Raw genomic sequence first — 27,338 nt, 5'->3', positions numbered from 1 at the left:
GACTGAGAGCGGAGGGACACGGAGAAAGCAGCCCACCACCATCTCACTGCTGTGGGGCCGGGGCAGAAGGGTTGTATGTTTGTCTGAGCCTGGAACAGTGAGCAGAGGTGAGTCCCCCTTGCTGCAGAATAGACCCAGAGGACGGGGAGTGCTTGCAATGGAGCTAGAGACTAGGGACCAGCCTCAAACTGCAGTGAGAACCAGAAAACTAACTTTGAAATGTTTGCAGAAGTGAATAGCGGGTTTGGTGGGAAGGAATTGTGCCAAGGATAGAGCAATCCTGAGGGTAATGTCCTCTTGCGGCTTTGATCCTGTACCTGGCATGGCTGGCAGAAGGGTAACCAAAATCCTGCCAGCCTCTCTCTTTGTCTGGGGTCACTGAATGCTGCCTGCTCTTGACGTAGCCCTAGGATCATAGAACGCTGCAGGATCCCTGTCCTGCCTGGAATCATGCAAAACTGCAGGCTGTCCCATCTCCCCAGAATGCAGGTTCCCCTGGCCCTCACTCTGCCTGGGATCAATGAAGGATTACAGACCAGTGCAGGCTCCCCCCTCTGCCTCCCTGGGATCAGTGCGTCATAGGGCACAGCCCCCTAATGGGGACATCCCTCCCCACGTGCTGCAGAGAGTTCACAATTCAGTCAGGGAGAAGTTTTCCCTCCATTTTTTCCACATTTCTGACCTATCAATTGTGCCCCCTAGAGAATCCCAGCCCCCACCATGTGTCCTGGCAACATTGCCCCATCCTGTCAAGCAGTACCCTCCCTCTTTTATATAGCCAAACAGATGGCCAGCTGCTCAGAGGAGAAGGCATGCAGCGTGCTTTATTGGTGCACCTGCTGACACTTGATTTGGGATATACCACGTCTGGCACTTTTACGATGTGAACTTCATAGAGCTCATACCAAGCCCAACAGAAAATAAACTGTGGAAATCAAGAAGAAAATCTGGCCCAGCAGAATGCCTGCTGAATTGATTGGACCTGATCTGGTCTGGCTGAAATAAAAGTGAAGACATACTGAAAAATATCTGGAGAACAAAATGTCACATTTGCAGCTGAGACCTTGCACAGATTGACAGGGCCATTTTTTTAAAAAACAGTTCAATTCAGTGCCTGCAGTTCTGTACCCATAATTAAAGATGCAAAATGGTAGGGACCAATGATGGGATTTAGATGTCTAGCTAGCTGATTGGTCCTGAAATTTGAAGTTGAAGTCAATGGAGCTACTCCAATTTACACTAGCTGAGGATTTGGACCTTAAATGTTGTTGTTTGCATAACTATGAGGGTGAAATTGGAGGCTGGATTGTGGCCCCGTTAAAACCGTGCTCCTTAACTTCGATGCTGGATTGTGAGAGAATGTCTGGAATCGATTTGCAGAACGCTGTTGCTTTCCTCTCTCAACCTTGCAATGCAGACCTCTCAACCTACCCAGCGAAAAAGGTGAGAGACAAGGTGTGGAATTAAAACCCCCAACAAACGGATGTGTGAAAAGCTGAATAAATAGGACACAAATGCACTTGACTTCAAAGGATTTGGAGGTTTTCCTCTAACCTGATGGCTACTTGCTTCCTTCATAAGAAGGGCCCAACTGGGTCGTACCAATGGTCCATCTAACCCAGTATCCTCATTCTCACAGTGGCCATTGCCAGATGGTTTTGGTAATTGGGGATTTAGGGACACCTGCAGCATGGGTTGCGTTCCTGACCTTCTTGGCTAATAGTCATTGATGGAGCTATTGTTCAGCCCTTCAGGAGTAAATCATCTACAGTTATAAGGGTCTTTTTTGCTTGTCTTGCTACTTGCTCAGTTTTTGAGGGGCTGTTCCAATGTTGATAGGATTAGCCCATGTCACACAATTCAAGCTTGTCGGACATGCAAATGTCCCAAAGTATCTCCTGGGCAGACAACATCATTACAGTCAGATGATGATCTATCACAACCAAATGATATTTGCATAGTGGTGTTAAGTTGTGATGGAGTGACCTTACATACAGCAGGACATTTTGGAACAGACTCATGGTAGAATGAGAGAGTTGCAGCCTGGTGTCCATTAGCACTGTGAAACCGTAATGTTGCATGATGGTGGGGTTCTGTGGTGTGGCAATAGTATGTTGTAACATGGTGATGTCAACCTTTCAGGGCGTTTACATGTGTCACCACAAAGCTGACATCAGCACTTCCTGATGAGAGAACTTTGTCTTGGGAGATTAAGTTTGCGGGCAGCTACTTTGTAGATGAAGGATGGGTAGGGTTGCCATCTGTCCGGGTTTTACTGGACCGTCCAATTTTTGGCTTCTGTGTCCGGCTGCCACTTAGCGTTGCCAGGTGTCTGGTTTTCGACTGGAAAGTCCAGTCAAAAATGAGACCTGGCAACCCTAAATAGTACCAGAACCAAAAGTCCAGTTACTGCAGGGCAGGGGGAGGTGCTGGGTCATTAACCCATATCAGCCCCGCTCAGCCTGGGCCACCTCCTACCTGCAGGCAGGCTCCTTGAGACGATCCAGTGAGCGATGGGGGTGAGGGGAGAGGAGAAAGTGATGGGGGCAGGGCTTTGGGAGGAAGAGACAGAGTAGGGGTGGGGCCTTAGGGGTAGAGGCGGAGAAGGGACTGGGGCCTGGGGGAAGAGGAGGGGCAGAGCTTAGGGGGAAGAGGTGGAGAAGGGGCATGGCCTTGCGGGTAGAGGTGGAGAAGGAGATGGGCCTTGGAGGAAGAGGTAGGGTAGGGAGAAGAGGCGGGGCAGGGGGCGGGGCCTTGAGTGTCTGGTTACCAGAATTTAGAAAGGTGGCAACCCTAAATATGGGGGGGAATTCAGGTGAGAAATGAAGGGTTATGTACCATATCAAAAAGGAGATGCAGGAAACTAGTTTCCGTTCTCTCACTACAGTTTTCAAGTGTTTCACTCTCCCAACTCTTTGTCTCTCTAAATTGAAGCAGAGAATCCTTTGTGGTAATGCCCCTTGCAGGAACGCCAGCTCCCATCAAGACGAAAAAGTCCACTAAACTCATTGGGGAACTAACTCGTAAAGGTAAGAAGTATGCACACAACTCCCAGAAATCCCTGGTGGTACATGGCTCAGTCTACATCGGGGTGGGCAAACTATTTGGCCCAAGGGCCACATCTGGGTATGGAAATTGTATGGTGAGCCATGAATGCTCATGAAATTGGAGTTGGGGTGCAGGAGGGGGTGAGGGCTCCAGTGTGGGGCCAGAAAGGAGGAGTTCAGGGTGCGGGAGGGGGCTCCGGGCTGGGGCAGGAGGTTGGTGTGTATGTGGGGGTGGTGAGGGCTCTGGCTGGGAGTGCAGGCTCTGGGGTGCGGCTGGGGATGAGGGGTTTGGGTGCAGGAGGGGTGCGGAGGGCAGGAGGGGGATCAGAGCTGGGGCAGGGGGTCGGGGTGCAGAAGGCGGTCAGGGTGCAGGCTCTGGACGGCACTTACCTCAAGCAGCTCCCGGAAGCAGCGGCATGTCCCTTCTCCGGCTCCTACACGGAGGCGTGGCCAGACGGCTCTGTGCACCACCCCATCTGCAGGTGCTGCCCCATCCTCAGGCACTGCACATCTGCAGGTGCCACCCCTGCAACTCCCATTGACCGTGGTTCCTGGCCAATGGGAGCTGCAGGGGCGGTGCCTGCAGATAGGGGCAGCATGCAGAGTTCTCTTGCTGCCTCTACATTTAGGAGCTGGAGGGGGAACATGCTGCTGCTTCCAGGAGCTGCGCAGAGCCACGGCATGAGCAGAGCGGGATAAGCCCCAGAACCCCATTCCCCAGCTGGAGCGCCGGAGCGGGGCAAGCCCCCGACCCACTCCCCGGCAGGAGCACGAGGGCTGGATTAAAATATCTGACAGGCCAGACATGCCTTGCGGGCTGTAGTTTGCTCACCCCTGGTCTACATACAGCTACACAGAGCAGGGTACATGAGTGGAGCTGGGTGAAACATTTTGACTGAAACCTTGTGAATTTGTATTGGTGTCACTGAATTGTTAGACTTAAAAAAAAAGTTCAAACACTTCATTTCCACATTTTTGAAAAATGTTTACGATTTTGATTAAAAATGGCTTTTTCTTTAGAAATTCCCTTCAATTAAAAAAATGTAAAATAATTTTAAAATGCTTGATATCAAAATGAAATGTTTCATTTTGGTTCAAACAATGTTTTGTTCGACCTAAAATGAATTTTTTTTCGATTTGACAAAAATTTGGAAAAATGTCAGTTTTGTATTGACCCAAAATTTGATTTTTTGGATTTGCCAGAGAACCAGACAGTCAGTTCTTCACACAGCTCTGTCGAGGAGCCCATCTCCAAGACACTGGGGTGTGTGAATGTGCTGGGCTGGCTAGTGCTGTTACACCTGTGGGCAGATGGAGTCACCCCACTCAGTGATTATCAATTCCAAACGATTCCCATTGTTTGTTGTATCCCATGGTTTCCAGCGCACTTACTGGCGGTCTCTATTTGGTGCTGTGCAGGTCTAAATTAGTTATTTGGAGAAGGAGCCAGGTTGGCAGGCAATGGCAAGGGAAAGGTCCTGGAAGCATTAAATGTGTTCAGAGAAATCAGGAGGAGTCTATAATGTACCTATCCATTCTCTGATGGTAACATCCGAACACGAGGCACAGTACACATACCGCCAATCGGCAAGGTCTTTCAGATAACATCGCACACCAGCATATGTGGTTGGCTAGTGTTGGCTCACAGGGATTTAGTTTGCTAACATTCCCCACACAGGAGTGGTATAAACACACTGGGCCAAACTTTGTTCTTGGTTGCACTGGTGTAAATCCATTGATTACAGGGGGTTACTTCAGATTTACACTGGGATAACTGAGCACAGAATTTGGCCCTGAATATATATGTCCGTGCTCCGGTGCCTTTAACAAGCTACGCACCAGCATGGATCTATCATTACCTCCATCCCTAATTTATTTTCCTTCTTAAACAGCAACCCCTTGATTGTCACTCACTAGTCAATGGGCCAAGTTCTCCCAATGGGATTGCAACTGACAGGAGAATTCAACCCTATGTGTCCTTCCACTGCAGTGCTAGGGACACATTTCCTTCAGCAGCGGATGTTTGTATTGGAGGGGGTGATTTGTACACTGCTGTGATACTCCTTTTTCTCTCCCTTTAAATGTAGGGATGAGGAGATTTCCAGAGGTGCTGCAAAGAAGTAAAAAGCTAAATGTTATTCCCTTCCCAAATCGCCAAGAGGGGCCTCAGGAATCTACTCTGCTCAGGAGAGTGGGGATAGGGGCACCTTTATGTAGGTTTTTAGGTTTGCCCCCAAGCCAACAGGAATTGCTAAAACCCTGTCTTCACATCAACAGGCAAATATAACTCCAATATTCTGTAGAAAGTCTCTTCCCTCTGGAAATAACGCTATGTGGAACTGGGTAGCTGAAGAGAGAGTTCCTCCAGAGATTTTGCCCATGTGACCAGCTGGGCTGGGGAGGGGAGGGAAACAGTCTCTGCCAACAAGAAGGGCTGTTGTTTCAAACAGGTCAGTGCTCACTAGGGAACTTTTAGTGCATGGTAACAGGGTTCACATGGCCACTTAGTAGACCCTAACATTATTGCTGCACTTTTATTGCACTGGAAATATCAGGCCATTTGAATTCCCTGTTTTTGCTAGACTACTCATTGGAGGCCCAGTGGTGCTTGTGATATCATAAGAGACTGGAAGTAAATGAGAGGGGAAGGGGTTTGCAATCAGAGGGATAGATCCTTGTTTCCAGCTGAGCTGCTTGTAGTGTAGGACCTAACATGAAGAGAAAGGTGGCTATATGCCACCACTACGGCCCTGCCACCCACTCACCATGTTCCAGAGGTTGTTTTTGGCAGACTTATATTTAACTCAAAGCTCTAACACACACTTGAGAAGCTCTCTCAGTGAAAGATTTGGGATCTATGTCACTTCAGCTGAAGACTAAGAAAATCCCCACTCCCCTGCACTCTGGTCCCCCCAGGAGTCTTCTAGCAAAAACAGGGGAGGCAAATCTTGCTCTTCCTCGTGTTTCTAGGGTAAAAAAACAAGCAGCAGCAACAAGATCATAAAGAAGCAGAAAAGAGCACAGACACTCCTCCTCACTTTATAGATTCCTTTTAAGATTCCACCACAGAATTTCAAGGAATGGAAGGAAACATTTCTTCAGTGGCTTTGGTGAGGTTTCTGGTGGCCTCACCAGATTTGTGGCCCGAGGGACTGTCAGTCAGGATGATCACAATATCTTGACCAACTGCTAAATATGGCAGAGGTTCACTGCATTACACCAAACCTCTGAAATTAAATCCATGGGGGTGTTTTCCATGCACACAGCCAAATTAAACCTCAGCCATTTGTATGGCTGTCTGGTAGGGCTTAATCCAATGGTTCCAGATGTTGTCTTTGCTTGTTGCTTGCCAGTGCTGCTAGGTGAGTGATTTCCAGCTGAGCTGACCGTAGAGCAGTGGAGTGTAGAAAGGTGACCAGACAGGCCACTGGGGCAGTGTGGGACAGCAGTGGGAGGACTGCTTGCACTGACTCATGTACCTCACAAGTGGGATGTGTCCATGTTAACACTGCCCTGATGTAACTCCCACTCATGCAGATGCACTTTAGATTGGAACTAGGGTAAATTCCATTCATGGCTATCCAGAGGATTGTGTGTATAGAAGGATAATTCCATCAGTGGAATGTTTCTAATGCAGACGAGGCCTTGCTGCTGTGGAGGGCCTGGTGTTTTGGAAGAAGGAGGAGGCAGCCTGGGACACAGAGCTTTCTAAGATGCAACTTCTGGTATCTTTTCCAGTCATGCCACAAGAAGGGTCCAAGCTGAACTTGGGGAAGAAGATCAGCATCCCCAGGGATGTGATGCTAGAAGAGCTCTCACTCCTCACCAACAAAGGATCCAAGATGTTCAAACTACGCCAGTTGAGGGTGGAGAAATTCATTTATGAGAATCACCCCGACATCTTCACTGACAGTTCCGTGGTAGGTCATAGAATGCAACCAAGTTGCATGGCTCCACTCTCACCACAGGCTAGGGGGATATTCCTTGGGTGGGGGAGAGGCCCAAGATTGTGAATGAATATACAGACTGAACTTCCTTTTTGCACTAGCATTGGGTTCCTTCAGGGCACTTTTGGGCTCCGTTGATGGAGCAATGTCAGGAAAGCTGAACACTTTGTGTTGTGTTGATGTACAAAGCTAGAAAAAAGAAAAGGAGTACTAGTGGCACCTTAGAGACTAACAAATTTTCATGAAGTTGATAGATTTCCACTCCATACGGCTAAATTCAGTATCCACAAAAAGAAAAGGAGTACTTGTTTTTGCAGATACAGACTAACACGGCTGCTACTCTGAAACCTGTCATAAAGCTAGAAAAGTGCATGACAATTTACCTGTTATTATAATAACAATATTTCCCTTCTCGCACAGGTGGTGGGGGGGCAAATGATTCATTCAGACCTGAGGTCAGCTCACCTGGGCTCTCTTCCGTTTTTACTGTGGGACGTGGTATTTTCCCTTCTTGGTGTAGGCCTCAGTTCAGTTTTGAGAGAAGGTCCATGAAGTAAAATTGAGACAGAGGCCTCCAGCAGCTGATATTGCACTTTGGTTTGTTTGCTAGGAACCCATTAGTAGAACTGTAAAGGAAAGAATGTTTGATTTTTGCTATTGTCCTGTGCTGGCCTTTATAGTGCATAAAGTCAGGCTTATGCATTTTTTCCTCCCTCCCCTACCTCCAAAAAATTAATTCTGCTTGTTGTTTAACCTTAGAATCGGGGCTGGTCTTCCCTGTTTTTCTTGGAAAACCAATTTGAGGATTGGAGTGGGAGCTTTCTCAGCACTCATACAAAGTAACGTGGATATTGAACTTTTCAGAGAAAGAGCTTTTCTCCCAGGCGGTTGCCAGCAGTTTGAGTTAAACAAACAGAAGAGATCTCATAATTTTAAACACTGTGACTCAACATCTCCTCTCCTCTTCTGTCTGCTGTTTAAGCTTCCATCTCTTGGCATGCCATAATCCCACTTATCCTCCCGTCCAGGGGAATTCAAGGCTTCCTATTTCTAATACAAGAGTCAAGCTGAAAAAATGTTCTACAAAAGAAAAACTTTGAGGCCTTCTTCACGATTAAAGCAGCAAATAAGGGATTTTTCCCCCTTTGCAGTTCACCTTTAACAAGTACAATTTGGGAAGCCGGGTGTGAAGAAGGCATAAGAAAGGCTGGGTTGGAGGAGGAAAATGCCATCAAAATAAGAAGGGGCAGTACTGAGGGGAGGTCTTAGGGAGAGCCCAGGGCTGATATTCAGGATATGTGGGTTGTATTTCTAGTCCTGTGTCCCCTTGGGCATGTCTCCATCTCTGATTGTTCATCTGTACAGTTATGTTATGTGGCCTATCCCTCCCAGAGTGTTGGGTCATTAGTGTCAGTGCTTTGAAGTTCTTGGATGGAAGGTGCTGGAGAGGTATGCAGCATTGTTATAAATAGTCAGCAGCCCAGGAACGATGTTGAGGAAGAGGGTGAAAAGGACACAGTTAAACCGATAACCTTAAACAGGTTACTGTGGCTTCCAAACCCTTTCTCCACCTGCGGAGTTTATGCACCTACAGCTCACCTAAGGTTGCAGCAGGGATTGTAGACATGGGAAAAGCTCAGAGATCCCCAAAATACCTGAGGCCCAAGTTCATGTGTCAGCCTCTGAGGCCGTAGTGAGGATCCAGAAATGACATCTTTTATGTGAGTTCAGAAGGTTTGTGAAGGGTTTATGGGAGAGCTGACTTTGGGGGCATATGAGGCCAAGGCCAGATTTTCAAAAGTTGGGGTGTCCAATTTGAGGAATGCAAAGTGAACGAACTGTGGCACTTTAAGCAGCTCAAGTTGGGCAGCAAGAAACTGAGGCACCAAAAAGTAGAACCTATTTTTGGAAATGTGGGTCTCTGAGCTTGGCGTTGCCAGAGACTGGGGGAATGATTCTATCCCAGAGTTGGGAGGAATTTACATTGTTTTTTATTCATTAAATACTAAGCTTCACTCCACAGTGCTCTGGCAATGGATCCCAACCGTTTTCCCATGGTGAGAAAGGAATCTGGCCAGGATAGTCATTCACTATCATGCAGTGTCTTCCTGAAGAGGGTGAAATCTTTCAGAGTGACATTGGAAGATGCTCTGCCTTGGGGAAGGGTATTTGGGGTTTAAAAAAGTCCTTAGCAAGCCTGGAATTTCCTGCATGGCCTGCCGTGGTGAACAATGAGGGTAGCAGGTTGATGAAGCATCTCCAAACAGGAGTTGCTGTTTCCTATTTTAAAATCCTGCGTGCCTCCTTTTCAGATCTGCCTTTTTCAAAACAAGAACAAATTACAATTGTCCAGTGTCTTTGGCCTGCAGGGTTCAGTCTGCCCTACTAGCCTCTCTCAGGACTAGATTGACAGGATCAGGAACAAAACTTACCGTCTGATGGCTACTCGGTGAACTATGTGAAATGAGTCCGTTGCGCTCAGTCCATTGCCCTTATTATTATGTATTTATTGTATTGTGGTAGCATCTAGGAGCCCCAGTCATAGACTAGAATCCCACTGTGCTAGGTGCTGTACAAATACTTAGTCCTGCCGTGAGTTCAAGGGACTGGACTAGATGACCTCTCCAGGTCCGTTCCAGTCCTATGATTCTATGAAACACAGGAGAAAAAGATGATCCCTGCCCCAAGGAGTTTACAAGCTAAGCATAAGACAGAGAGGGAGCACAAGGAAACAATGGGACAGTACTGGCTGGAATAATAGGCAGTGGTCTCAGCACACCAGCAACCTATCCCTTGTCAAGTTTTTTGTAGGCCTCACAGCAAAGGAGAATTCTGAGCAGAGATTTGGAGGAGGACAATGAGGTATGTTTGTGGATGTTTACAGGGAGCACCGCCCAAGTGTGTGGGGCAGCAGGGGAGAATACACTAACGTGTTTGAAAATGTGGCAATTGGGCAATGGAAGTTGGCATCATGGACTGATTGAAGGTTAGCGTCAACAGCTCTATGGCAAATGAGAGATTATAGGTAGGGTGAGGATTTGCCATGAAGGACCTGGAAAAAGTGAAGAAAAGCAACTTATATTTGCTGCAATGGAGAAGGAGGAGACAGCAGAAGAATGCAGGGAGAGGCTTGATATGGTCAGAGTGACAGGCTAGGAAAGTGATCTTAGCAGCAGCATCCTGATCAGATACGAGCGGGGCAAGATTGTATTTGTCAGGGCCAGAGAGAAGGATGGTGCTGTAGTTGAGATGAGATGATGAGACCCTGGCTGAGAGTTTCAGCTGTGTGGATGGACAGGAAAGGTCACATCTTGGAGATGTGATGCAGAAAGAATCAGCGAGATTTAGAGCTGGCCTGGAGGTGAAGACCTAGAGAGGGGCCCCAGCAGAAGCTGATGCCCAGGTTATGGGTCTGAGCGTCTGGCAGGATGGTGGTGGTGTCTACAGTGTTGGAGAAAGGAGCTTGTGGAGAGAGCTTGGGGGAGGAGGAGATTCGGAGCTCTGTTTTAGCCATGTTGAGCTTGGACGGATCGTTAACAAGGAGCTGTCACAGAGACAGGCTGAAATTTTGTCTTGAAAAGAAGGAGACAAGTTTGGAGTGAGTAAATGTCCTCATCTCAAAAACTATCACCACAGCTGGCCCTAATTAGCACCTCTGCTGGCAGCCTGAGCAGAGACCAGAGGCCGACTGGGCCACAGAGCCTGAACTATCTTCTTCCCAGAGCCAGTTTCTCTGGAGCAGGGGGTCAATATAAAGGGCAGCTGCCAGTGCCATCTCTATGCTGTGGACTGATTCTTATCTCTAGGACTGTCAATACAGCACCTGTCACTTGCACCAAATTCAAAATCTTTTTCTGACCCTAAGATTCCCTGTTCCCTGCCATCCCTTCCTTCCTTCATCTCCATTGCATGGAAGGACCTGGAAAGAGAACCTCTAACGGGGGGAAATAAGAGAGGAAGCTTGGGGTTTTATTTAGCAGAGGAGTAGAGCATTTCTATTGCTACTTTCAACTGCTCTCCTCTTACCATTCATGTTAGTGTCCCCTAGATCCTAGAATAAAACAATTATGGAAGTGGAGAAGCCCAAAACTGGGTAGATGGTTGTATGTGGTTGCGAATAAAATGAGTTTGGTAAGTTCTCAGCCAAGCCAGCAAGGTAGAGCTAGTGCAACTCCCCCTGTCTGGCAGTGGGTATTTAAAAGCAGTCTTTAGCACTGAATGGGCAATGGCAAGAAATCTCTGAGAGCTGAGGCCAGGGTGGTCTTTTCAGATCAGAGGGAGGGCCCAGTTGTGAAGCACAATGGGGGGAGCAGGGACTGAGGCACTAGACCATCAGTCTAGCTTCTGCTGTGGAAGAGAGCAAACAGCTACAGCCCCCAAGCTGTGCTAGGTGCTGCACACAAGACAGAGGAAGACATGGCCCCACCAGGCTAACCATTGAAACTGCCAGATATGACATGAGGGAGGAGTGGCAGGAAGGAGGGGATGGGATGGGATGGGACGAGGGTTCCAGCAATACAATCAAGGGGCTACATCAATACAATTAAAGGCACAACTCAGTGGCTCCCTTGGTCTGTCAATGTATCTAGAGAAAGGTGGATGGAGATAAATAGAGATAAGGGTACATGTTAAACAGCAGCAATATCTTTATATCTTGAAGGCCTGCTCTGCTCTGAGCATCAAAGCCTTTGAACAGAGGTTGGGAATGACCATCAGTGGAGATACTAAAATCTGAGACTTGATACCTGTCTGTCAGAGATACTCCTGGGATGAAACTGATCATGGAAAGTCAGTCCTGTCCTGATGGAGCAGGGTTGGATTAGAAGATCTGCTGGACATCTCTTCCACCCCAAACGAGTCTCTGAATGACTGTGGAGACTGATAAACCCCTTGCTCCAGGACAGGTGACATGTGGGGTGGGGGATAATGGGGAGGAAACCAGAGTCTCCTCTCAGTAGCTTTGGGGTCTGTCACAGGATGTCTCTTTATATGAAGTGGGGACAGCTCCCCTGTGTCATGACTGGTGCATCCTTGGTTGAGCTGATTAATAGGCCATGGTGGCATCTGGGGCTAATAAATGAGAGGAAAGAGAGCTGTGAGAATGGAGGAGGGTCTTGGAGGAGTTCTCTGGGGAAAGCTGAAAGCAGGAGAGCAGTGGAGGGGCTAAACCTGCTGAGCTGGAGAGCCAGTGCCAGCAGGCTGAAAAGAGCTAGGCCGGGGTATAGCTATATTTGAGCTGGAAGGTGTAATTTCCAGCTCAAGGAGCTCTGATCAAGCTAGTGCACTAAAAATAGCATGTAGCCACGGTGGCACAGGAGGTGGGAGGAGCTACCTGCCTGAGTACCTGCCTATCTCAGACAGGGCGTACTTGCCACACTAGTCCCTCATGCAGCTGTGGCTACACTCTGTCAGTGCATTAACTCAGTAAGAGCTAGCACGGGCATGTCTCTGCGAGCTGGGAATGATCAGTTGGAATGACGTAGGAGAGTGTCCAGCAAAACAGAAGGGGCCAGAGTGGGTAACCTCATCCACCCTTCTCTGGCCCTGCTGTCCAAGATAACGCGTGTCTCCAGCAGTGCAACACACAAACCATCGTTCACAGCACTGCCCTCGGGAACAACCTTTTTGGAACCAGCCACAAGCTACCCGTCCAGCACAAATCCGCCCTCCTCTCCAGCCCTGCAGTAGTACATTGGTGGGCATAATCCATGTCATGTGAACAGCTCATTAACAACAAAACTAAGAAAAAAAGCCAGTGATACTCAGTGGGTTGCTTGGCTGATTTTGTCTCCTGTTGCCACCTATGATTTTGTTGCTCTCCTGCAGGGCTCAGGACAAGGCTGGAGTCCATCTTCCCTACCCACAGGACCATGCTGCCTCCCACGGGAGAGTGCAGTTATTTTAATAAATTAGCATGAGATACCTGACTATCTGGGACTATCATTCCCCTCTCCTCATACAAGCACATGGCAAAACTCAGCCCTGGTGTAAGTGGTGCTGCTCCAATGGAGGATTTGCTGATACCTCCCTGCACTCTCTCTCTCTCAGCAAAAATGTGTTGCCTGCTCACTTTCTCCCTCTTGCTGTTCCATGCCTGTCTGTTTGAACTTTAAATCCCCATGGCCCAGAATAAAGGACCATATAGTTGGCTGCTCCAGTAACTTCAGAAGTGTTATTAACAACACAGACATCAAGTATTTGGGAACCTCTTCATCAGGGAGGTGGAAATAGAAACACATTTTGTGCTCTCAGTCATTCCTTTTAGGGCACAGCAAGGCACCATCACAGAGCTCACAGTGTCCCTTTCCAGGCACTCCCTCTGTGACATCAGGGCGTTGAGATGCTCAGATTGGGGGGGGATCATTTTTCACCAGCCGTTTCTCCTAAGGCACATATAGCAGTGCTGGAGGATTAGGAATGGATCCTGGGCAGGCGCTCATTAGACTCTTGGCCGGGAAAAAGGTTTCACAGACATACAAGTTCCGGTTGTTTACGAATCCTGAGGCCTCTAGGGTCCCAGGGGCACCCTCTAGGGTCCAAGCACAAGCAGCAGTTGTTCTCTGGTTAAAATATTTTGTAATGAATTCAGGGCTGCTATATGGACAGCCCACAGTGCAGTGCTGAGCTGGCAGAAGCAGAGCAAACTTCCCTATACCTCCTAGGGCAGTCGGTGTCACCCATTCGCTCCTTTGCCTCTCTGCCATAACTGCTAACAAGGGGGCCAATTAATACTGATCCTGGAGGTGCTTTTTGTGATGTGGACATGAACTGGGGTCATTAAACTCCTTTCATGCTGGTCCCCTAGCGTATAACTACACTGCAGCCTCCCAGCCCAGGCAGACAGACATGTGCTAGGTCCACATTAGCTAACATGCTAAATGTAGCAGTGCCGACAACATGGCACGAGCTAGTCACTCGAGTGCAGACCCAGGGGGCTGAGCTGGCTTGGAGTCAGGCAGGTAGCCAATGTCCACATTGCTATGTTACTCCACTTGCTCAAGCAGAGCTAGCCAGCTCCGTCTACCTGGGCTAGGAGGCATGCTCAAGCTGCATGTAGATGCACCCTAAATGGCCTCCAGGTGGTAGCAGCTTTTAGTTTACATTCAAGCTGGTAACCTTCAGGTGAAAGGTTAGCCACCCAGCTCCTGAGACAGCCCACTGGTAGCCACATTTCCCTTTAAACACCTTTACCTCTGGCATGTAACAAGCAACAGAGACACAACTTCCCTCTCCCAACTTTGACCAGGTACAGTCTCCTGCTTGGGACTCTCCTTCAGGGGCTGCTGTCTGTTATAGAAAACTTCAGGCTGAGGCTACCTTTCTTCACTTGTTGCACAAGGAGGGATGAATGACACAAGACCTACCAGGACACCGGGCCCACTCTGGATACAGGAACTAGAAAGGTTCTGCAAGAACAATTCTCTTTTCTATATGGCCTTTCCCATGAGCAGGGCTCCCTCCGGAGTAGCTGGCCCACCAGCACTTTTGGTGGAAAGAAGTTTTTAAGTGATAGATGCAGTGCCATGTGTTAGTGCTTTGAGACGACCTCCCGCCCTCCTCCCAAAACACCCCTTTATTTCAGTCTGCCTTTATACAGCTGTGCAGTTCCCCATGTATATCCAAACAGACAGCCTCACCATCCTCTGTGTACAGCCCCAGATAGAAGAGAAGGGACCTCCATGATCACAGTTCTCTCCATCCCCAGTGTTTTCTGACATTCAGGGGAACCTAATCCTCCCTGTTCCTAAAATGGGAAGCCCATTCAGGCGGGGGCAGGAGAGATGTTCCCAAAGACTGCCAGTGGCACCAGTTCCATTTGTTTAGCTTGCTGATGGCTGGATGCCCGGACTGCAGCTTGGATGACCCGCTGTAAAGCTCTGGACGATGTCACTGAGGCATGGAGTGGAGGGTTGATAATGCCGCATTGAGCCTTGTGGGGTTTGCACTTCTTCTCATCTATTTTTAGCTGAACGAACAGCTGGCCTTGGAAGCCTGATACAGCCTGGAAAGCTTCTCTTTGCTAAACTGCACTAGGTATAAGAGACATGAAGAATCCTTAACCCTTTAAAGAGTCATGGGATTCATACGTTTTATATGTGATACCTGTGTCTGTGTGCAGACTGTAATATTCCAAAGGAGCCACTTTCTTTTAGCTCTTATGTGCTCTTATGTGTCAAGATATGATCTCACATACATTCAATATGTAAAACATGTTATGTACATGGTACTGCTATATATGTCACTTAAATTTTTATTCCACATAGGTATTTGCTGAAATCGTGTTGAGGGAAGATGGGGGCACTGCCGTGTCTGGCACCATACCCTTCCCATACTGGGGATCCCATCCCACAATGGGCCATGTGCCCTCTTCCCGAAAAGAAGTCAATGGGCATTAAATGTGCTCAGTGCTTTGCAGAATCAAGCCAATATTAGGTGGAACAGAACCTGCTTTTAGGTAATAAGAGACTGTATTTGCTAGCCCTTGCTAGGGAGGGCAGAGGACCTGAACAGCAAAACCAGCTTTGTCTTTTAGATGAATGCAGGTTTCTTCCTCACCATGCTGTCTGGCTAGAGCTGGTTTGCTAATATCCACTAGGCTTATAATAAAAGCTTTTGCATTCCCGTACTTTCATCTTGCACATGCAGTGGGTCTCATGGAAGCCTTGGGTGTTCTCACAAGCTGCCATGCCTCCAAGTTTTCACAACCTTCATAGAATCATAGAAAAGTAGGACTGGAAGGGTCCTTGCTTCTCCTTGTGGCTCATCTGGGGAATCAGCTCTGCCACTTGGTCGGATGCCCCTTCCTGTGATTACTCAATCCATCATTCCACTCACACACTCACTCACTCCATGGCCTCTCATGCACCAGAAGCGGCAGTGCTTTCCTCTTCATAGCTTAGCCCTCAGACTAGGTTACATTAACATTCTCCCCCCTTCCAGGATATCACAAGTCCTTTGAGGCAAACTGTCCCAGGCACTCCGCTCCCCACTGTCTGGTCTGTGCCACTCTCAGTGGCTGGGAGGGGAACCTGGGTCCGCCCTCTACACCGGTTCCAGTCCAGGGACCTTCAACCCAGCAGCTTGGGTCTTTTACTCTCCCAGCCCTTACTGCTCTTTCCCTGGACTGCTTCCTAGTCTCTCTTTGCAGCTTCCTGCTCTTCCTCCTTGTATTGGGGAATGCCACTGCAGGTTTCCTCCCCCAACCTCCAACTTCCTTTCTTTATAGACCTTGTCCAGCTCCTGCCCCCAGCCGGACTTCATCAGCAGTTAGGCCCTAGCACTTCCTAGGTTTCCTCTAGGTACAGACTAAGGTTAATTGGCCTCATTTACCCTTTCTGGCCTTGTGTGGGGTGGCCACCACATCACAGAGCTCGAGAAGTCATCAAATCCAGCCCCCTGCACTGAGGCAGGACCAAGTAAACCTAGACCATCCCTGATCGGTGTCTGTCCAACCTGTTCTTAAACACTTCCAGTGATGGGGATTCCACAATCTTCCTTGGAAGCCTATTCCAGTATTTAACTATCCTTATTGTTAGAAAGCTTTTCCCAATGTCTAACCGAAATCTCCCTTGCTGCAGATTAAGCCCATTGCTTCTTGTCCTACATTCAGTGCACACAGTGAACAATTTGATCACTGTCCCCTTTATAACCACCCTTATCATATTTGAAGACTATCAGTTTACCCCCTTCAGTCTTCTTTTGTCAAGACTAAGCCTGCTCAGTTTTTTAAGGCTTTTCTCAGACATCAGGTTTCCTAAACCTTTCATCATTTTCATTGCTCTCCTCTGGACTCTCTCCAATTTGTCCACATCTTTCCTAAAGTGTGGCACTCAGAAATGGACACAGCACTCCGCCTGAGGCCTCACCAATGTTGGGTAGAGCGGGACAATTACCTCCTGTCTTACATGTTAGGGGGCTTATTCCTTCACCTACTTACTTCCCTGGTCCTTCTCGCATGAACAGAGAGCAACAATACCCGAAGTCCAAAGGTGCAAACAATTCAATGTTTATTGGGGTGAACTTCCAGCAAGCATGATTCCAGTTTCCTTCCTTAGTGTCCTCCTTCCCAGCTCTGACACCACAGAGCCTTAGACCTGTGTCCCTGTTCCCATTCCTACCCTTAGCCAAACATGATCCCAACTTCCTTACTCCCATTCCCTGTTCCCATTTCCCCCTTTAGCAAAACATGATTCCAATTTTCTTACCCCCATTCCCTGTTCCCATCTCCCCCTTTAGCAAAACATGATTCCAATTTTCTTACCCCCATTCCCTGTTCCCATTTCACACACCCACATGCCCACCCCCACCCACACCCCAGTCACTTCCTCATTGACTACAGATTATATAGTAAAACTTGAGTTCTGCTTAGCTATACCTTAACCAATCATTTTCCTGAAATTTAACTAACCAATCCTAACATATTGTAACATGATTATGTAACCAATTATATCCCACCACCTGAATTAGTTTACACCCAGCAAAATTAATTATACAGCAGACAGGAACAATCACAGAACCAGACAGAGATTATACAGACAAACAATAGCAAAGTGGGAACTACAATGACAAAACAATACAGAAGTGAGGATTTCACATCCCAGCTATTGATAAGTGAGTTCTTGCCAGACAGGATGCTATCAAACTAAGTTTCCTTTTACATTTTCTAGGCACTTCCCTTTCTCTGGAGGTGATAGGAATACAATCCTGTCCTGATAGTGCCTAACAGCCCAATAGCACCTTATTTCAATGTGACTAGTTTGGAATGTGAGGATGTGACCGTTCGCTTCCCAGCTTATGGCTGCCTCTGCTGCTTAGCCAAAGGCCTTAGCCTAAGAACAGGGCCTCAAACTGTCACAGTAAGAGAAGGCCCTTACACCAGCAGACAGTGATTTTGATTCTTTCTTTTATACCTCTATCACTAGCCAAGTGATAAGAATACACCTAAATTCTTAGAGTACAGGCCTTTGCAGACAGGCCTGAATATCTATATCCTAACATTACATACAACACTCCTGTTAATATGCCCCAGAATATTAGCCTTTTTTTGCAACTGTTTCACATTATTGACTGATATTCAATTTGTGATCCACTATAATCCCAAGATCCTTTTCAGCAGTATGACCACCTAGCCAGTTTTCATTTCGTAGCTGTGTATTTGATTTTTCCTTAAGTGAAATACTTTGCACTTGTCTTTATTGATTTTCATCTTATTTATTTCAACCAATTCTATAATTTTTCAAGATTGTTTTGAATTCTAATCCTGTCCTCCAAAGTGCTGCAACCCCTCCCAGCTTGGTGTCATCTGCAAGTTTTATAAGCGGACTCTCCACTACATTATCCAAGTCATTAATAAAAATATTGAATAGTACCAGAGCCAGGACTGACCCCTGTGGGATGCCACTAGTTATGCCCTCCCAGTTTAACAATGAACCATTGCTAATTACTCTTTGAGTATAGTCTTTTAATCAGTATTGCACCTACCTTATAGTAATTTAATCTAGTGTGCACTGACAGTCATGTGAAACTGTCAAAAGCCTTAGTAAAATGAAGATATATCATGCCTACTGCTTCCCCTCTTCACTAGGCCAGTCACCCTGTTAAAGAAGAGCCATATAGAGCTGCCTGTAAAGAAGAACAAATGCACCAGTGGCCAGGGGAGCAGTTTCATGTTGTCACAAGTCCTGGTATCCCAGCATACTTAGCCCCCACAGTGGGCTATTGACTCAGTTCTCATTTACCTTACCTTGCCATGCTAGCACATTCCTGCCATGAAGCACTCCCTACTATTCCAGTCCTGTCCACCTCAGCTTAGCCAGTGCACCTCATTTCTGACCTGTACCTCCTCCTGTTATTCCAGTCCTGCCACCGTCCCAGCTCTACTGGTGCACCTCACTCCTGACGCAGCAATTTTAGTTCAGAGTACCTGCACAGATCTGCTAATGTGCCTCATTCCTCCCCTCCAGTACCCCCTGCTCTTCCACACCCTGGCCTCTAAAGTAGCCCTGCCAGTGCAACTCAAAAAATGACCTTCAGCATCCCCTGCTATTCCATGCCTGCTCCTATACTGGATACAGGGAAGCTTCCATGCTACATGCTTCTAGTGTTTTTTTGTAATTTGGACAGATGTCCAGTAGTAACTAGGAGGAGACCCATCAAACTCCCTTTGAGTTCCACACCAGGGAAATGTCAATGGAATATGGCCAGTAACAATAACTTCTGCCCTTTGTTCTCTCACTCCAGGATCACTTTCAGAAGTTCATCCCAGCTGTTGGAGGACATTATGAAGGAGAAGCTCATGGTTACTTGCACAGTGGTGGGCGGATGGTCGGTGGAGTAACTGCAGGGCAGTATGGATCTAGTAAGCTGCACTATCCCCCTGCCCCTCCTCCTAAGCCTGGGAGCAAAGGCAGTGCTGGGGGCACTGAAGCTGATTGTGCCGGGGGCTCAGCCGGCAGTGGGGAAGGAATGGATGGTGGAGGAAGTGACACTGCTGGAAAAGGCAAGTATCTCTCTACACACTAAGAGTGAGGATGGGGTAAATGTCAGAATTTGGCCCATTATCATTGTTAGGGATGGGTGTAGCTAAAAGAAAAGATGTGAGCTGAACCCTTCCAAACCCAATTCCTTCTCAAAGTTTTGAAAAGTTGGGTTGACTTTTGTTTCAATGTTTTGCTCACCTCTGCCTGGTGTTGGAAAGACACAGAAATATAAAAATTCTATCAGAATGTATCTGTCCTAGCTAAACCAAAGAAGGTGTGAAAAACCTGGTAAGGAACCTTGATCTCCTAAGGTTGGTACAGCATATGCTTATCTTACATATTGTCCATTATGGGGTTTTACACCTTCTTCAGAAACATCCATCATTGGCCACTGTTACAGATAGATGCTGGTCTGGTTGTACCATTGGTTGGATCTGGTATGTCTCTTTCTACCCATATGTGCCTATATGTTTGCTTTGTTTTGGGATGAAAGAATTCAGCTAAATGCAGAGAATTTTCAGATAAACATCAGGACTGAACCATCAAATCTTTTGAGGGTCACTCATCACTAATTACTATTCTGCTGAGGCAATCAAAATTCATTCAATATTTTTATTGACTTTTAATGATGTGTGTATAATACCGTCCACCTACTTCAGTCCTTGGTTAATTTGATCCTCCATTTACTTTGGCCAGAAACCTCTGGAACTAAATCCCTTGTATTAAATCAACTCAGCCTCCTTTCTTCATTGTGACAGGTTTCAGAGTAACAGCCGTGTTAGTCTGTATTCGCAAAAAGAAAAGGAGTACTTGTGGCACCTTAGAGACTAACCAATTTATTTGAGCATAATAAATAATAATAAATTGGTTAGTCTCTAAGGTGCCACAAGTACTCCTTTTCTTTCTTCATTGTGATTACTTTACATAGGTGATACTGGATAATAATTCAATCTCTGGCTATAGAATGTTGCCATTTAGGCTGATCCTAAGGGATACGGATGATAGCTTTGTCCAATTCCCATTAATCTCTTAGATGGCTTAGATCTCAGCCTTAATTAATGAGGAAGAATCCACATTTGGAATTAGATCAGAACCAGCCTTAGCAGTTCCAGGTGGGCCCCTCTTCATCACTGCGAACATGTGTGTCATTGTCACATTACTGGGCAGGGGCTGAGAGGGGATGTACGCCAACCCTCTGGCTCCTGCTGCAGAGGTGGAGGCCCATTATTTCTTTCTTTCACCCCTACTGTTCTGTTGCCTTCTAAACTGCTTTACTGACCCCAGGGTCTTCACAAGGAAAAGGGCTAGAAAATAACTTACTTATGAGGGTAGGGAGTTAAATGAAAGCTGAGATTCCTCTTTATGTTTATAATTCCCTCAAAGCAAGGCAGGACCACAAAGAGGTTTTTGGTGGCCTGGGGCAAAATGTGAAATGGAAGCCCCCCACCCTTTCAAAAAACTACCACTGCAGGGAAGTCTTGGGGGAGAGAGTGGAAGGGGGACTGAACAGAAAGCCTACCTCGCACTTGCCCTGCAGCGGCGGCTCCTTTGTCCTGCGCCCGACTTCCTGCTCCAGGTGTTATGACCTGGCACACGGGGTCACAGAGCCACTCACTCAAATTGGGCCTGGCTGCCCCTCAGTCATGACGGAAGAGCAGCTGGGCCAAATCTGAGTGGCACTGTGACCTCATTCACCAAGTCGCAACACCACTTGAACTGGGGGCCGTCTCAAATAGGTGGTCTGGGGCAAACTGCCTCTTTTGGACCCCCTCTGGGAGGCCCTGAAGCTGTAGGCTTCGGGCTGTGGGTTTGGCAAGGCCTAAAGGCTGGCTCTGAATGAGAGAGAAAATAAGCAAGCCCAAAGAAGATGGATATAATGGAAAAAAAGAATACAAAAGCTGTGCTATTCAGACTTTGCTGTTGACATTATAAGCACTGCTGTTTTCGGTGCAAGCTGCAGTAGACACCCTGATGGTGGGAGGAATAACACAGTGCACTTCAGTCTGATCTGATCCAAATCATTACTATTATAAAAATAGTTCTTTGTATGGCTAAGGTGCTTGTCTTCTAAGAATCTTAAAGAGACATACAAAGCACTGTTGAATTAACACTGCTGGTAGGTAGGTGTCATTGTGCTCATCTGAGTAAACTACGGCACACAGAGTGAAAGTAACTTGTCTAAGGTTACCCACTAAGTTAATGGTTGACCCGGAACTAGAACCTAGAAGTTGTGACTCCCAGGCCGCTGATTTAACCCCTAGGAAATGCAGCTCTGTTGTCCCCAGGATGTGAATTTGCACAGGGAGACCCCAACAGAAGTCTCTAGGCCGTTCAGCCGTTCTTAGGAGTTTAGAAAAATAATAATGTCTGAAGCAGGCAGTCCAGTGACAATGTACCCCACAAGAGTGTAATTGGATGGTCTGTTCATGTCACTGGTGCACCCCGATAAAAACACCAACTTATAAAAAGTACTGACCCATGCAGAGGGATGTGGCCAAATCAGACATGTTCAAGAAGAGGTTAGTTGGGAAGTTGTTAGGAGGGACAACGCTGAGTTGCAAAGATCCTGAAGTTCAAAGACATTAGTGTCTGGGATTTGGGTTTGGCCCATTATATAGAGAAGAACTAGGTACAAAGTTTGGCTCTAGGACCAAACTTCCCCATCTTTGATGGTGTTCAGACCCAGGGTTTGTTTGGGCCTCATGTAATGCTGATGGAATTTACACACCCATATCCCAAATAAGGGAGGAAGTGGTTAATTCAGGCAGTAGGCAGCATTTCAGCTTTTATAAAGGCTTCCCCCTCAGATAGGAAAGGGCTGGCTGATAGACAGATAGACCTTGCTGGGAATAGAACCTGAACAGACAGCTGGGACTTTGGGGAATGTAGCACTCTTTCTGCCTGCCCCAAAAGAGGAATCTGCCTGAACCTGGGGCAGGTTGAAGCAAACCATACCTGTGATCTTACTGGGGTTTATGTTTGGGCTACACTAGGCCAGGGGCGGCAGGTTTGTATAATTTTTGGTGGTGCCCAGAATGGGTTCAAGTCCCACCCCCGCCCCCACACCTGCCTAAGGCTCTTGGAGGGAGTTTGGGTGCGGGAGGGGTGCAGCTCTAGGAGGGAGTTTGGGTACTGGTTACGGGCTCTGGGATGGGGCAGGGGTGCAGGTCGGGGTGTGGGATGCAGGCTCTGGGAGGAAGCTTGGGTGCAGGAGAGGGTTTGGGGTGGGGGCTCTGGGCTGGAGCAGGGGATTGGGGTATGGGAGAGGGTGAGGGGTGTGGTGCTTATCTCAGGCGGCTCCCGAAAGTGACCCGCACACCCCTCTGGCAGCGGCTCCTAGGCAGGGGGTATCTCCGTGCGCTGCTGTCCCCAGGCACTGCCCCCACAGCTCCCATTGGCTGCAGTTCCTGGCCAATGGGAGCTGCGGAGTCAGTGCTCAGGGCAGGGGCAGCACGTGGAGACACCCCCCCAGGGTCAAAGGGATGTGCCAGCCGCTTCCAGGAGTAGTGCGGAGCGAGGGCAGGCAGGAAGCCGCCTTAGCCCCACTGTGCTGCTGGTGGTGGCGGCTAGGGGTCCCCAGGCCCTTTTAAATCACCCACGGGTGGCAGGTGGGGCCAGGAGACGCTCTGGGAGAGGCACGCGGGGCAGCAGGTGAGGCCCGGGGAGAGACCCAGCCCGGAATATTGGTGGAGCTGGGCCTCCAGGCCCTGAATATTCCTGGAGCACGGGCACCACGGGCCCATATAACTTGCTGCCCCTGCACTAGGTTGTTTATTATAAATGTCTCTTTACCAAGATTAATCTGACAGGAGTCTGACATAGCTTCTTAAAGGTGTGGGAATGGCTGGGCAGCAGCTACCCCAAGCTGGAACTTCCACATTCTGGGTGAAATCCTGGCCCCATTCCAATCAATGGCAAAACTCCAGTGGGTCCAGGATTTCACCCTCCATCTCTAGTCATCCATCGGAATAACGTAGGAGAGCGTCTGGCAAAACAGGAGAGCAGTGGAGAGGCTAAGCCTGCTGAGCTGGAGAACCAGTGCCAGCAGGCTGAAAAGAACTAGGCCGGGGTATAGCTATATTTGAGCTGGAAGGTGTAATTTCCAGCTCAAGGAGTTCTGATCAAACTAGTGCACTAAAAATAGCATATAGCCACGGTGGCACAGGAGGTGGGAGGAGCTACCTGCCTAAGTACCTGCCTATCTCAGACAGGATGTACTTGCCACACTAGCCCTTCATGCAGCTGTGGCTACACTCTGTCAGTGCATTAACTTAGTTATAGCTAGCACGGGCATGTCTCTGTGAGCTGGGAATGATCAGTTGGAATGACGTAGGAGAGTGTCCGGCAAAACAGAAGGGACCAGAGTGGGTAACCTCATCCACCCTTCTCTGGCCCTGCTGTCCAAGATAATGTGTGTCTCCAGCAGTGCAACACACAAACCATCGTTCACAGCCTCAGGAACAACGCTTTTGTAACCGCCAGCTTCCACAAGCTACCCATCCAGCACAAATCCACCCTCCTCTCCAGCCCTGCAGTAGTACACTGGTGGGCATAATCCATGTCATGTGAACAGTTCAATAACAACAAAACTAGGAAAAAAAAGCCAGTGATACTCAGCGGGTTGCTTGGCTGATTTTGTCTCCTGTTGCCACCTATGATTTTGTTGCTCTCCTGCAGGGCTCTGGACAAGGCTGGAGTCCATCTTCCACGTCATGTCTTCTGTAGTGGGAGAAGCCCACTCTTGTGGATGATGCAAGGCCATGCCATGGGCCTGACTGCCTTAAAAAAGTTAACTTCCCAACATGTGCTCTGATGAAGCCCCATAGAACAGTGCCTCTCAAACTGTGGTCCATGGAACATCATTATGAATGGGAAAGGAAGTGGTCCATGAGATAATCTCTCTTAAGATGTAGTCCATCCTGTGAAAAAGTTTGAGAACCCTGCCATAGATCCTAGCTCTTAATTTGTGACTCACAGGTTCAGCTGACAAAATTGAGTGGCTTTTAAGTTTGATGCCTAGGATATGGAAAGTGCATTTGTTCTGTGCAAATCTCACTTGATCAAAATGCTCTTCTCTTCTCTGTTTGTGTCCAGGTGAAAAGTCAGGAGGTGGGAAAAAAGTCTCTGTCTTTAAGACCTATATCTCTCCATGGGAGCGAGCTATGGGCATCAGCCCTCAGGAGAAAAGTCAATTCACCATTGACTTGTTGTCATATGGTCCCAAAGCTGAACTCCCCCATTACAAATCTTTTAACAGGTGAGGCCACTTGGAGGTGTAATGCAGGGTACATGAGCTGTCAGAGAATTCTGGATGCGGCCACTGCTCCTTTAACAGTGTCAATGGGTTTTTCACACATGCCATGTTGCAGCCTCTTGCAAGGCTAATTGCTGGAAGCCTACAAAGGGGAGAGAAGTTTTAGTACTAGAGACAACAAATGGGGATTCTTCTTTAGAAGGCTTTGTTCTGGGAGCAGAGGTCCTTAATTCTATTCCACCTTCCCCAGAGTACATTACACATGGTTTAGCTGGTAACTGCAGTGTCTCTAGTCATGTCTGAATCCATGGATTTATTACCATAATCACCTGTAGAGCTTCGCAAAAATGGCTCTTCTAGACTTGGGTCCCAAATATCCACAGTACTGCAGTTGAGAACCGGGCCCTTGTTGCTCCTTCTTATGAGCAAAAAGTGTATTACAGATATTTCTAGCACAGCAGCAGCTTTAGCTGGGGATTGGTCCTGCTTTGAGCAGGGGCTTGGACTAGATGACCTCCTGAGGTCCCTTCCAACCCCGATATTCTATGATTCTATGATTCCAGTGCATTTCTAGATTTTAATCACCCCATTCCCCATTCAAGTTGCTGAGGAAGTATGTGTTGACTAATCTTCAGTTGCAGAATAAAACAGAGGCTCAAGGAGGATTAGAACCCAGGGCTCACCTGACTCCACGTCTTTGGTAGAGCTGATGTACCATTGCACCTGAGGGAATTCTGCACCACTGCACAATGCAGAATTTTGCAGAAATTAATGTTGTGCATGCAGAATTTCTTTTCCCCCACAGAAATAGGCTGCAGTGCTGCTAGCCGCCACTAGTGACTGCTGGACCCAGCAGAGCCCAGCTCACACATAGAAGACAGTGCTGGGGGGAGGGGGAGGGAACTAGAGGGTTCCTGGCAGCTGCAGTTTCCAGCATGCCCTGGGGGAAGGAGAGGGAAGTGTGCAGGAAACTCCGTGCAAGCCTGAGACCGAGCATCAGGCTGTTTCTCCTTCTGGATCCCTTGGCTCTGGGAGGGTAGGGGGGCAGGTGTCTAGGCAAGGAGGGTCCCTGCGGCTGGGCTCTGGGAGGGAAGGGGGCAGGTGTCTGGGCTGGGGGGGGCCCACAGCTGGGCTCTGTGGGGGGAGTAGTTGTGACTGCCTGGTCCCCCAGCTGGGCTCAGGGGGCGGGGGGAGAGAAGGGGGCAGAGAAACAGGAACCGGGTTGTCATAGGGATTTCTTTAACTCTGCTCCTGTGGGAATTTTTATATGTGTCTGTATTGTTAGAGACATACTTGCTGACAGGTATTTTGAAATGAATTACCAAAATAATTGAAACTGGCGTGATTATGTAGTGTTATTTTGACAAAATTTGCAGAATTTTAAAATATTATGCACAGAATTTTAATTTTTTTGGTGCAGAATTTTTAAATTTTTGGCACATAATGCCCCCGGGAGTATACCATGCAGCCTCCTTTTTGTAAGTTTATGGAGCCACTAGCAGCTGGGCAGAGGTTGGCCTGGTGTGCTGCTAGAACAGTAGGGGGGGAAAGTATAGGAAAAGAACTAGCAAGCACCTTTTTTTAATACTGAAGGCACTGGAGAGGTGTATGTGTATGGTAGAAGTAGTTTTTGATGTTTGGTAGATTTTGTTGGCGAGTGACTCCTGCAGCTTGTGACTCTTCTCTCTCTACTGGAGCCTTCAACTCTTCAATGATAAACATTAGAAATGACAGGTTTCAGAGTAGCAGCCGTGTTAGTCTGTATTCGCAAAAAGAAAAGGAGTACTTGTGGCACTTTAGAGACTAGCCAATTTATTTGAGCATAAGCTTTCGTGAGCTATGCATCCGATGAAGTGAACTGTAGCTCACGAAAGCTTATGCTCAAATAAATTGGCTAGTCTCTAAGGTGCCACAAGTCCTCCTTTTCTTTTTATTAGAAATGACAATAACTTTTTCTTTTCTAAACCACATTGTTTACAAATGTGCTGCTTGCTGACTCCATTTGTCACCCTGTTCCAGGACTGCCATGCCTTATGGTGGGTACGAGAAGGCACGCAAGCTGATGACCTTCCAGATGCCTGAGTTTGATGTTGGTCCTTTAGTGCCAGAACCCATCATTGTCTATAATCAAGAGATCAATACTAGACCCTCCTTCAACAGGACCCCAATTCCCTGGCAGGCGTCAGGAGAACCCACGGAGTACAACATCGAGATCAAAGTGCCGATGGACGGTGAAACAGAAGAACTATAAATCCCACTCTCTTCTTTCCTTCCTCCTTTGCTCTCAACCCCTCACACTTGCAAGTCTATTGTGGGGAGCTGAGAAATGCACCTGCAGTCCCAGGGATCCTTCCTTCTCTTTGTCTTTAGGGCAGACAAGTTCCCAGTAGGTTCTAAGCTGATCTTTGCTGTGGTGTTCATCCATATCAGAAGCAGACAGAGGGAAAGCACTGAAAAAGAGCAAGAGTGAGTGAGCAAGAGAGATGGCTTATCTTTGTACCCACCAAGGCGAGAAAAGACAAAATTATGGCCTATGTTTAATGACACTGCATGTTGCCTGGCTGCTCCATATTGAACCTGTCCCGTCACTTGTTAACAATCAATAAAGCAC

At 47.7% G+C, this 27,338-nt stretch overlaps 1 protein-coding gene across 1 annotated transcript; it reads left to right on the top strand.

The window, feature by feature from the left end:
• On the top strand, positions 1-27,338 carry MYOZ1 (myozenin 1). The gene is made up of 6 exons (XM_073354752.1): positions 1-107; positions 2,935-3,029; positions 6,786-6,967; positions 19,235-19,493; positions 24,568-24,730; positions 26,747-27,338. Exons 2-6 carry the CDS (start codon positions 2,954-2,956, stop codon positions 26,976-26,978), a joined length of 912 nt encoding a protein of 303 aa, XP_073210853.1. The 5' UTR covers positions 1-107; positions 2,935-2,953; the 3' UTR covers positions 26,979-27,338.

Source organism: Lepidochelys kempii, chromosome 7 (assembly GCF_965140265.1).
Source record: "Lepidochelys kempii isolate rLepKem1 chromosome 7, rLepKem1.hap2, whole genome shotgun sequence".
In the NCBI taxonomy this organism is placed as follows: Eukaryota; Metazoa; Chordata; order Testudines; family Cheloniidae; genus Lepidochelys; species Lepidochelys kempii.
This window is presented reverse-complemented; position numbering and strand designations above follow the sequence as displayed.

Bases quoted from the DNA above. Each gene is read 5' to 3' on its own strand.
- MYOZ1 (XM_073354752.1), top strand. From the start codon at position 2,954: ATGCCCCTTGCAGGAACGCCAGCTCCCATCAAGACGAAAAAGTCCACT. The intron at 3,030-6,785 runs GTAAGAAGTATG...TATCTTTTCCAG, and splicing joins TGGGGAACTAACTCGTAAAG to TCATGCCACAAGAAGGGTCC. The intron at 6,968-19,234 runs GTAGGTCATAGA...CTCTCACTCCAG, and splicing joins TCTTCACTGACAGTTCCGTG to GATCACTTTCAGAAGTTCAT.